This window comes from Erithacus rubecula (genome assembly GCF_903797595.1).
Source record: "Erithacus rubecula genome assembly, chromosome: 1".
Classification (NCBI taxonomy): Eukaryota; Metazoa; Chordata; class Aves; order Passeriformes; family Muscicapidae; genus Erithacus; species Erithacus rubecula.
In genome coordinates, this window is record NC_136658.1 from 47186135 (window position 1) to 47198597 (window position 12463).

At 34.6% G+C, this 12463-nt stretch overlaps 1 protein-coding gene across 4 annotated transcripts in view; it reads left to right on the forward strand.

Annotated features, from left to right (window-relative positions):
* DOCK9 (dedicator of cytokinesis 9) overlaps positions 1-12463 on the forward strand; it is a 111175-nt gene that overhangs the window by 82850 nt on the left and 15862 nt on the right. For all 4 annotated transcript variants that reach the window (XM_079306734.1, XM_079306735.1, XM_079306732.1 and 1 more), the window contains 9 exons: positions 1448-1562; positions 2442-2508; positions 3886-3933; positions 5690-5826; positions 8613-8728; positions 10424-10561; positions 10872-11054; positions 11683-11796; positions 11932-12147. In XM_079306734.1, the coding sequence (XP_079162860.1) occupies positions 1448-1562; positions 2442-2508; positions 3886-3933; positions 5690-5826; positions 8613-8728; positions 10424-10561; positions 10872-11054; positions 11683-11796; positions 11932-12147 (1134 nt within the window). The remainder of the gene's footprint in view (positions 1-1447; positions 1563-2441; positions 2509-3885; positions 3934-5689; positions 5827-8612; positions 8729-10423; positions 10562-10871; positions 11055-11682; positions 11797-11931; positions 12148-12463) is intronic.

Below are 12463 nucleotides of genomic sequence, written 5' to 3' on the forward strand. Positions count from 1 at the left end.
CTGCTCCATCATCCATTGATTGCCTGCTCTGTTATAGCATCCAAAGTGCTGTAGAATAGCACCTCCTTGTTCACCAGAGATATTTCAAAGATAAACAGTTCTGAAATCTTTAGAATCTGCAATAATTGGGCTTACAGAGGCATCCACCTTCTCTTAAATTACAGTAACTTGTGGCTAGTATTCATCATAGTTTCACATTCAGTTTCACTGTGCATCTATTCAATGACTACTATGTGATTTACACAAATTGTTTTAGGACAGGAATTCTTTAATGTGACAGAATAAGGAGCGTAAAAAGGGCTCAGCTGTCAATGGTTGTGATTGTTGTGAAGTGTTTCTTCATGGCTAGTATGTCTCCTGCTTTCAGTTGGGAGTATTCCAGGAAGGATTTCCATTCTAATGTAATTTCTTGCTTTGTTTGTGAAACCAAGCTTTTATCCCTTGAGTCTACCTTTGTATTTATAATTTTTTTATAGCAAGAGTTGCACAGATTGATTATACCAGACTGTTGACTTTACAGAAAACTTATTAAATGTCTGGTTCATTTTTCATTTGCGTAAGTGGCATATTGGATGTGAGAATTAGGCACTTTAAAGGGCATTATTTATACTTAAAAGTTTATACAGTGTATCTATAAAACCTTCAGACCAAGGATTTTGTAACACTTGACTGTGTGGAAATTGTTCTTTTACAAGTCTTTGCCCAAAGTTAAATTTGTATATTTCTATGATTTTTATTTTTCCATTTTGTTTGAAAGACTAGTTATAGAGCTTTTTTCTTTTTGCACAGATGATGATACTGTGGGTTGCTGATAAACTTCCCTCAAGTGTAGGAATTAAATTAAAAAATTAATCTGGGGAGAGGGTGTTGCTTTTGTTTGGGTTTGTTTGTATGTTGGGGGAGGAGGGGAGGGCAACAGCAAGTTACATAGTAGTAATTTCTTCCAGAATGCATATTACTTCCCTTCCTGTATGTTTTTCTTGAGGTTCTTGCATGTTTAAATGGAACAAATTTTGTAGAGGCAGTCCTGTCTACAGTTCAGCATAAAGTCTCTGAAAAGCAAAGGATCATATATGTATGACCTAACAGTAGCATTTGGTTTTCAAGAATTCAGTCTAAGCCGTAGGGGCAGGCTTTATCTCAACAATGTGAACACCTAGGTGTAATTAATTTGTTTAATAATCACTCTTAGGTGACTTTTCCTTCTGCTCCCAGGGAAAAAAAAATATACCTAGAAGGAATTAAAAACAAGCAAAGCAAAGAAGCTTAATTTGGTATACTTTGTGTGTGTAACGTGTGTTTTAGTGACCTGTCCCTACATAAAATATTTTTGTCTCCATTCTGAGATTCTTTTCCTGTTGCAGGACTTACTAAAGCAATTAAAAACCATTTAGTTTGTTGTCAGTTTAAGAGCTCTTCAGCCAAAATATATCTGTTTGCTTTTCAGAACCAACAGAGCAGCACTTTAGGAAGTTCTGTTGTTCGGTATGACAAACTTGACCAAGCAGAGATCAAAAGTCTGCTCATGTGTTTCCTTCACATTTTAAGAAGCATGTCAGATGGTAGGTAATTCCTCCTGCTTTTCATAAATTCAAGACAACTTGGTGGATTTATGCCTGTCATTTCAATAACTTCTCAAAGTCAGCAGAATATATTAGATGTAGGTACCATGATGTGCTGTGTTTAACAAATATGTATGATCTCTCAAGTTAAACTCTGATTGAAATCTTGTCAACATTAAGTGCTCATTATTTATGCAAAGTCTGAGGTCAACTAAAGGACTTTTTAAGAAAGTGAATATTTGTGTGTGACTGTTTGATTTGGAAAACACAGGTGAGGAATAGTTCAATGTTCTGTAGAAGTGGCTTGGGCTAGTTCATTGCTCTGTTCTGCAGAACTTGCTGTATTACAAGGAAGCAAATAATTTCATTGTTGTATATATTTTCATTTCTGGAATATGGGGATGTTAGTGCTTCTTCATTCTCCTCAGATATTTGTGAGATGATCCATTGAATTTTTGAAGGAGTCATGTTATCCTGGAGAGGGTTACAGGGGTATAGAAATATGGCATGAATGGCACATCTTACTTGCTAGGATCATATATCTTGGTATTACCTCTGTCTGTGATCAAATAAAAAAATAATAAATTCTAATTAAAGAAAAAATGTGAGGACCAATCTATAAAGAAGCAGGTTATAGGACTAACAGTCTGAAATATTGTGAAGTCTTACATTGTTATAGGGCTGCAGGCACTACAGGCTGCATCAGTACTGTGTTTATTACTATGTAAAATATGAAATTGATGGGACTATATGGGTTAATTAATTAACATCATATTGCAGAAATTAATTTGGATAATTGATACGTGCATTTGTATAATTAGCTTCAAGGAAAACTTCCAATAGTAATTGTTATCTTTAAACTGTTACTCATTTTCCTAGATGCATTGTTTACTTACTGGAACAAGGCTACAAAATCTGAACTCATGGACTTTTTCACGATTACAGAGTAAGTTTTTGTTGTGCTTGTCATGCAACTGTATCTTTTGCTATTCTGTTAACAACGTGAGTGTGGATATAAGCATGTGTAAATGGTTTTTTGGTGGTTTTTTTAAAAATAATATTATCCTGATCTCTTCAGAAGTCTCTAATTCGATGTCCACAATTGCATGTCTGTCCAATACCATTATAATCTCTGAAATCAGGCTATACAGAAGGGATCACAGGAAGTTCTTGAACAAGTAGTGCTCAGAGTATTGCAGTGTTCATGGAAGAGGAGCCAACTGTCTTGATACCTTTCTGCATTGAATTGCATCTTGTAACATCAGGTGTTAAATAGCAAATATATGGTTGCATAGCAAAACTGATTGCATTGCATACCTTCAGAACTGTGCTCCTAGCATTCCTATATGTCCTGTGCTATTCTCTATGGGAATAGATACAGGATGAGTCCACTATTTGTTATCATCAGCTTATGTTCCATCTAGGAAACTTAGAACCTAAAAGACAAGAATGCATCAGAAAGGAGAATTTAGGTTATTTTTTTGCTCAGAATCACAGGTTTGGGGAAGGCAAACACCATTCTGACTTTGCAGGTTGGAGACAGCTAAGTTCCTCAAGGTCTCAGTAAAAAATGGAGGCAGTCTTTTCTCTCATTCTCATCTGGCACATGGGAGACAGAACCTGAAAACTGGCTTTCATTTTGGCTTTACACTTTAAAGAAGAACTTTTAGGACATCTTTCTGGAAGAACGGGGGGTGTTGCATTGTTTTCTGTATTATTGGAATAAATATTTGCAGAGTAAGAAGAGTAAAATAAAATCAGTATTACACCCTCCACTCACACCACTTCTCTTGATTTGAAAATATGATTTCTAGCTAATTAGTCATTAGTGTTGTACAGTTTTTCTAATGAAAATTTTTTGTTGTTAATTTGTCATCATCTTGTTATAAAACCATTTCCTTTTGGAAAATAGTTCTTTCAGAAACCCTGTTGTTATCCTAGAATCTAGAGACGTTAAATGAAACCCAACAAAACAAAAAAAGCCAGTTAGTAATCAAGTGAGTTTAGGCTGGGGGGAAGGAAAATGTTATGCCCTTATTTTCAACACTTACACACAATTTACAAAATTTGTGTAAATAGGCAAATGTCTGGTTATCTCTTCCATGTTAGTTGCCATGGCTTGTTTTCCATTTGTAGATAACTGTGACTGTGAGACGTTTACCTTTTCTTGGCCTGGGGTCTGGAAGGGAATTTTAAGGCTGGGAGAAATAAAGAACTTTGATGTAAGAGTTTCAAGTTCACGAGAATTGTTGAATAATTCCAGCTTACATATATCTAGAAAAGGTTTTTTAAGTGTGGCTTCTCTGACTTGTGTTCTCTGCAGAGTGTGCTTACATCAGTTCCAGTACATGGGAAAACGCTACATAGCCAGGTACTGTGTGGAATTTAAATTTCACTGTCTCATTCACTAATAATTACACTAAGATATGCCCTGAACCTCTGTGACAAATAAATTTCACAAGTAGAAGAGTTAATGTGAAGTGATGCATAAGATTTTGAAGTAAGTAACTGGCTACCACATTAACAAATCTATGTCCTGTCTGGAAGTCTGGTATTTGTTTAAGAATGAACTGTGAGCTGTTTTTTAATGATGACTTTAAAATACATCCCTTAAATGCTATCTTTTACAGCATTTTTTTTTCTTGGAATGATGTCTTTTGGAAATAAATTTTATGATGTTTTGTTTATTTAGTTGGCCATAAAACCATGTAAAGTGAAATGATTTAGAAATTTTGTATATATAGTGTTTTTACTTGAAGGTGAGTAGGGAAGCTTCCAATGCTGCTGGTTTTCAATTTAAAGTCTGAAGAAAATCTGTGGGAGTCAGAAACTTGTATTAATTTATTTTAATATCTTTGCTTTTTTTTTTTTTTTTTTATTCAAAGAGGTTTTTAATGGAGTAAAAGATAACTTCTTTAGGCCTTGTGCTGTGGTTGACATGGTAATACTGTTCTAATTAAACTGGTGTGGTTAAAATACTGGCCCTCTTGAACTCAGTGAGAAAGTTACTGCTGACGTTGGATGGTAGTGCATTCTAACTATAATGTTAGGGTTTTTTTGTTTTTAATTGAGATTTTTTTTTGTTTTTAATTGAGATAATATGAATCTTCTTCCACAAACTTGACTATCTCCTTGGAGATTTTTCTGGGGGAAAAAATAGTTCACATAACCTAAAAACCTCAAAAATAAATCTGTCTTTCTTAAGGTTTTGATTGTAATCCTTGTGTTCAAGTGTACGTCAAACTCTGGATTTACAGGAGTCTATAATTTTCAGGCTTTTTGTAAAAATTCTTTCACCTGCTTTGTTTGACTAGTTTGTAGAGGACACTACCACACTTCCTTTTTCTTTACTGATCACCTGGTCTGTGTGCTGCATGTTAATGTTGAAAATGTTGAGCTATTGAAAGCATCTGGTGTTGTGAATTTCCCAGTAAATGTAACTTTCCCATTGTCACTACACTGAAGTATAACACAGTCAATGCACGTACTCTTGAAATACACAAAAGACAGAGAATGAAAGGAAACAGGGAATTCTGCAGTTCAAGCACTGGTTTCATTTTTCATCAGCTCTGGTGGTGGTACACAATAGGAACTTAGCCTGTACTGATTGCTAACACAGATCACTTTTCTGTTTTCTTCATTTGATTGCTGCAAATTTAACAAAGTCTATGGCTCTTCTCCCTTCCTGCTTGGGTAAGAAATATATGATACTATCTCAGTTAATTCCTGCTCTCCTGTTGCATGTGTGCTTTCTAATTTTACTGCTGTTTCTGCTAACTTTTTTGCTAAAACTTTTGCAATCAAAATAGAGGATTCAGTTTTGGGTTCTGAATATTTTCAGAATATTTATGTTTTCAATTTTTTTTTTCGAAAGCTCTGAAGTAAATTTAACACTTCAAGAGTGTCTGCTCATGTGCTTTTGCTTTCATGCTTTGAGGTTTTAAGAAAGAGTTTGCTGTGATGCTTTTTTTAAAGCTACCTATTTTTGTTTTATAAAGAAAACAGTGAATAGGTTGCATTATAGTTCTTTCTGTAAAACTTCTTGTGCTTAACTAACAGCACTTCCTATCTTGCTGCAGTTTGACATGTCTAACTTTTGCTTCTATCCCATTTCACCCATCTTGCAGGAACCAGGAGGGGTTAGGATCCATAGTTCATGATCGAAAATCTCAGACATTGCCTGTTTCCCGTAACAGAACAGGAATGATGCATGCCAGATTGCAGCAGCTGAGCAGCCTGGATAACTCTCTCACTTTTAACCACAGTAAGTCTCATGACATGATAACATCTGTCATCCTCCACCAGTACCACAACACCAGAGGCAGGTCCCAGAGCCACACCAGTGCATCCCAATGACTTTTGCTGTTCCAGGTCAAGCAAATAGCTGGAAGCAGCCGATGGTCTGTTCTCTGCTTTGTGATAGAACAATCACTGCTGGCTGATGCCATAACATGGAGCATGGTTAACTACATGCAGTATCTTAAAATTGTATTTTAATATTTTCTTTTAGTTATTTATGCCTCAAATGTGTGCTGCACACAGTTACAAATTTTTTTTTTCCTATTTGCTTTATTAAGCTTCAATCTTTTCTCCCCACGTGGTCTTATAAATTACCAGTCTAAAATTAAATATTTGTATTCTGACCATATCTCCATGTTTTGACATCCCCTAAGGAGAAATAAGTTTCTTAGAATTTCTACAAAGATTGTGAGCCCATGATTTAGTTTGTCTGGAAGTGAAAAAGCGTCCAATAATGAAGTGATTTTTCTGTTTTCAGTGTGAGAAAGATATCAAGTATTCTTGGAATTTCTGTAGACAATGGTAAGATTTAATCAGGTTGAAGTCAGCTTGTATAGACTGCTGTATTGAAAACTAAATCTGCTTGTGGCCTATCTTTTTAAACATTCTGCTTCTAAATTGCAATATACTGTATGTAAAGTATTCTAAAGCACCATTTTTCAATTTTCAGCTTCAAAAAAACAATGAAACTGGTTGACTAATTCAGTAAAATACGACACTGGTACTGAAAAGAGTTGTTTGCAGTAAAATAATTATTATTGTTGAGTTAACTATATTTTCACTGTGTTCATTCTTTGATTTCTCAAAGCATATCTAACTGTCCCTTAAAATCTTTTAGCTCTTTTTCTGTAATTTAAAGCTAAACTTAGCCTAATTGCACAAGACTGATCACATTGTCTTGTGTAAAAGTGAAAAAAAAATCCCACAAAACCTCTCTATTTATAAATGTGTTATCATAGCTGTTTAAATTTAAGAGATGCAATTGCTTGCTTTTAAAATGTCAGACAAGTATGTCTGTGGAAATTATTTTTTTCCTTGTAGTCAGTCTGCTAGTGCTGTATCATAATTTCTACATGTTAGTCAATATACAAAAGAAAGCCTTTACACTATGTGGCTACACATTTGATACAGTATAATACTTTGCAGATGAAGACTGATTTTAAGAAAAAACTCTGATTAACACATCCTTGTGCAAAGACAGATTTAATGCTTTCAAAACTTGGCAATATTTACTGATTTTTTAGGAAACAGTGAGCTGAAAGATTTTAAAAAATGCATGCTTATGTAAAAAGAAACTTTCTGTTCTTTTCCAAGTGAAGGAAGTTGTGAAGGAAGGTGTCTTACTCAGATAATTTGTCTAAACTGATAATAGGTGCTTTTTTAATGGAGGGTTAATAAGTATCAGGATATTACACACTGTATTGACCAAGATTTTATGAATTGAAAATATGTTGCTGTAAAAACCACATCAAACGTGAAATAGATTTTTATATCTTTTGTCTTGTTGCTGTTGAGTTCCAGTTTTGTTTAGTTGTCAGTCTGCCTCTATCCAAAGGAGCATTCAGAGCTTGAATAATCTTGTAGATATTTTATGTGGGATACATAAAGAAAGGAAGTGTCTGGTGGAAATAGTTGCTTTATTGTTTCTAAAATCAAGATTCTTTGGCAGGATAGTTGTCTGTTAGTGTAAATTATAAACTTATTTTCTCCCTTTCTAACCACCTAAGGTAGAAATAGAACTGAAATACTGGTATAAGTGATACCTTTCATCTCTGAGAAATTTCAGTATAGTTTAAAGAACTAATGTATAAATCAGAAGAAATTGGTAGTCATGGGTAAATGTGTAGTTCAGCCAGTGAAGAAAAGAGAAGCAGAAAAAAGTGGCCAGGTGCCATTATAAAAGAGTATGGTATTTCTTCTGTTCTTTACTTGATCTCAACAAGTTTGTCATCCTTGTAATTGATTTAGTGATGCTTAGTTGTCTGCAAATCTGACATACATGTGGTCCAGACCACATTTTTATGAAGCAACCCAGTCACATTTGTCAGTCTGGTGTTTAATGGCCAGGGTTAGGGAACATAAGTGACACATTATTATCAGTGATGAAGCAGGATATGTTTTTAAAACTATTAAAATACACTGTGGAGCTAGAAGTGATAGAATGTTTTTCCATATTAAATATGGAGCTATGGCATTGTATTGCTACAAGAACAGAATTCATTATTTGGGTGTTAAACTGCATATAAGTACAGGATTGTATTCCTTCAACTCTTGCTGTTGTGTATTTTTATCCTGGTTGACTTGTGATTAACTTTCAGACCATTGTAACATCACTAAATTGCCAAAATTACATATTTTCAGCTGTAACTTCATTCTACTGCAGTACTTATCTATCTATCTATCTATATATATATATATATATGTACACAACTGTGTAGTTTTATATATATATATATATATATTCATGTGTGTATACATGCACATATATCTGAACTATCACATTGTTCTTAACTGCTGTTTAATGCTTCTAGTGTTTAAATTCTTACTTAATATTTATGATCCTATGTTAGAATAATTATCTGACCATTTTTGAAACTGTTTAAATCCATATTAATTGTTTTCCTGTATTGAACACTAACTTCTGTCAGGCTTTTCATTTGTTAAGCTTTTCCTAGTTCAGCAAGTCTTTGGAAATAAGGAACATTTAAATGAGTGTATCCAGCACTTACACTTCATTTGGAATTTCTGTAGGCTATGGCCATTCAGATGCAGATGTCCTTCACCAGTCTTTACTTGAAGCAAATATTGCCACCGAAGTTTGCATTACAATTCTGGACACTCTGTCATTATTCACCATGGCTTTTAAGGTTTGTTCATGACTTGGTGTTAACTTTTTCTTTCGTGAAGGATTACTTTTAAAAGCTATTTTTAAATTATATTTTATAGTCAAGTTAAATGGCATTGCTATTTTTAGATTTTCTAGCATTGTATTTTATTATTTTCGTGTAAAATTGATAGTATCTCACAGCAAAATGCTTTGGCTACAGCTACCCATCATAAACCAGCAGTAATCTGTGGGAAAAGCTCCATCCTCAGCCTAACTTAAAAATTGTTCTACAAGCTTTAGTGTTTACCTAATGTTAGTGGTGAAAGTGGCTTATACAGGCCATGTGAGGTGGAAGATCTATGGCAAAACCATAGTTGGACACGCACAGACTTTCATATTGAACTTGCCTGCTTATTATAGTAATGCACTTCTTAATAGTGATTTGTGTGTTCCTCTTCTGTAACTTTTTGCCTTTTGTCCACTAATAAGGCTTCTTTTAGTTGTATTAGTTGATGTAGCACTCCTGTGGAATCGTTATATAGAGCACCCACTTACCTCTCTGGGCTGTTTTTCTGAGGTCCTCCAGACTTTAAAATTGAAGCTATAAAAAGGAGAGATAACTCTAGCTTGTTTTTCCTTTAATTGGGGCAGTCAGTGTATCCAGATTCTTGCTTGAAGATTCAAATTTAGTGTCTTATCTTTAATCTAGTTTTGAAAACATGAGCTTGTTTACAGTGAGATTCCTTTTTCTGGTAATTTAATTAATAGAGTTCAGAGCCAGTTCTGTCCACAGACCTGGTGACAGAATTGAAAATTAAGATACCTAGCTATAAAGATTTAAAGAGGAAGGAACACTAATACTTTAATTATCAACCCATCATGCTTGGAATGACAATCCTTCAAGGTTATGTGTTTGTTGTCTATTTAGAGAGTTGGCAAGAGTATGCTAGAATAATCTCAAAGATCCAAACAAAACATGTAGGAGAATCAGAAGGTTCTATTCAATAAACTGTGCTAAAATACATAAAATCAGAGTCATATGATGTTTTGGGTAGTAAGGGACTTTCAGAGATCTTCTAGTTCAGCCCTTCTGCATGGGCAGAGAGAGCTCCCACTAGGCTGGTTGCTCAAAGCCCCATCCAGCCTGGCCTTGAAAAAACCTTCCAAGGAAGTGGGCATCCTCTACTTCCCAGGGCAACCTGTCCCATTGCCTCGGCACCCTCAGTGTAGAAAAACTCCTTATGTCCAGTCTGAGCCCACCCACTTCCACTCCTTTGGAGGCCTGTGTACATTAAGGACAATCAAGAGTGGAGTGAGTGCAGCAGGTGAGTTGCAGAAGGGCAGGACCTTGCAGAATCACACTGTAGTAGGAGACACTGCCATGAGAAAATGCCCCTGTCTGAGCTGCTAAAGCCAGTGTATGCAAAGTCTGTTAATACTTGGAGTGTGCCTCTCAAAAAGCTATTAATGGTAATGGATTTAATTAGCAACTGTTAAAAACAATTATGTTCTATAAGTCTATTCAGAAGGCAACACTTCCTTTATAAGCAAAATTAATGAATCATTAGAAATACCTAATTAGAATTCAGGTATGTGTCTGATATTAAACATCTTGGTAATGCCATAGAGGTTATATTTTTAAAATGTCCTGCTTTTTGATGATCTGTATATGTTCTTAGAGTAGTATAAATGTATTGTTGTACAAAACTCCTAAATTCTTGCTTTTATTTTAAAGAATCAGCTACTGACTGATCATGGACATAATCCACTGATGAAGAAAGTATTTGATGTGTACCTCTGCTTCCTTCAAAAGAATCAGTCTGAAACAGCATTGAAAAATGTATTCAGTGCTTTAAGGGCACTTATTTACAAGGTAAGAAGTTTTAAAAAATTAATCTTCAAGTACTTGTCCAGTTCTTTAGTTAGCAACATAGTATGTAAGAATTTAAAAACTAACATCCCAAAATAAAATTGGTGAATTAGGACTGATCTGGTCTCAACAGTGTGGAATGCTTGTCCTTTGATTTGCTGTACAAATGGTTTTGTTTCATGAACTACTCTAACTCTTGTTTTTTCCAGTTTGAGGATATGAATATATTTGTGTTTTTCTTGACATGCTTATTTTATCAAGATCTGACTTGAGTTTTAATGAATAAATTCTTTGTTATTTTCTTTTTCCTCAGTTTCCTTCTACATTTTATGAAGGTAGAGCTGATATGTGTTCTGCACTGTGCTATGAAATTCTGAAGTACTGTAATTCCAAGCTGAGTTCGATTCGCAATGAAGCTTCACAGTTACTTTACTTTTTGATGAGAAACAATTTTGACTACACAGGGAAGAAGTCTTTTGTTCGAACACATCTGCAGGTTAGTAAATTTACTTTTTTTTTTTTTTTTTTATATTGTAGATACACAGTGGCATACCAGTATGCAAAGCTCTGTCAGAAAAAGACTTAAAAGAATTTATTTGGGGTTCCAGAAAGGCTGGTCCTAAGAGTAAGAAGAGAAGATGGCCATAAAAATGTATTCAGTACAAGGAAATACTTAGCAACAGTTGGATGACACTGTGTTTAACAGGAAATAAATTTTATTTGTCAGTGCAAACATTCTGTTTTGTAAATGTTGTTTTGTTTGTTAAATGGTCTACCCTGTTGCATCTGAAGAAGGAAAAGAATGCAGCAACAAGCACATAAAATAAAACAAATAATTAGAAAATTTTGTGTTCTGACAAAGCTGAGAACAGTAGTTTGCCAGTTTAATGACCTTTGGCTAGTTCACCTGCCAGTCAGTCATGTGTTTTGAATTTACAAAAGCCTGTTTTATCTTGCCTATGTTATTGTACAAGCAATTGGAAAAAAAATGCCCAAACATTATTTTATTTAGGATAATAATTTTTCAATTAAAAAGAACAAAACTTCCTTTGCAATTGCCTTGTAGGTACATCTCGAGGGTATTTAATGAAATACACACTAACGAGATATTTGTTTCTCTCAAGGTTATTATTTCAGTAAGCCAGTTAATTGCTGATGTGGTTGGAATTGGAGGAACTAGATTTCAGCAGTCTCTTTCCATCATCAACAATTGTGCCAATAACGACAGAATTATTAAGGTCTGTTTTTATTCTTATTTCCATACTGTAGAAGGATGCTTGAAGGCTTCCACAGCATCTTTTCCAGTTATGTTTTATCATTTTGTTGGGCAATGACTAGGAAAAGGTAGCTAACCTGACTTTCCCATGTTTCAGCACACTACATTCCCTTCTGATGTTAAGGATTTAACCAAACGCATTCGTACGGTACTGATGGCTACAGCTCAGATGAAGGAGCATGAGAATGATCCAGAGATGCTTGTAGACCTCCAGTACAGCTTGGCAAAGTCTTATGCTAGCACACCTGAACTGAGAAAGACATGGTTAGATAGCATGGCAAGGATCCATGTTAAAAATGGGGATCTTTCAGAGGTAAGAGAAAAAAAAAAATCAAATTAGTTTTAGCTCTGTTATAAGATTAAGCTTATCTTTATAGAAAGGGAATGTACTATATGTAGTTGTAAGCATGTAACATAAGAAGGGGTTTTAAGAATTTTGGAATTGTTACTGGATTGGTTTCAATAGCTGATAAGTTTTTGTCATCTGTACATCAAGTACATCTGTAAGTAATTTCTGGTTATTAATGTAAGGAACATGTTTAACTGCTATAGCTGACACACTACTAAGAATGGAATGTACAATGCAAGCCATTTTGCTTAAAAATATCTTTGTTATTACTTGCTTAAAC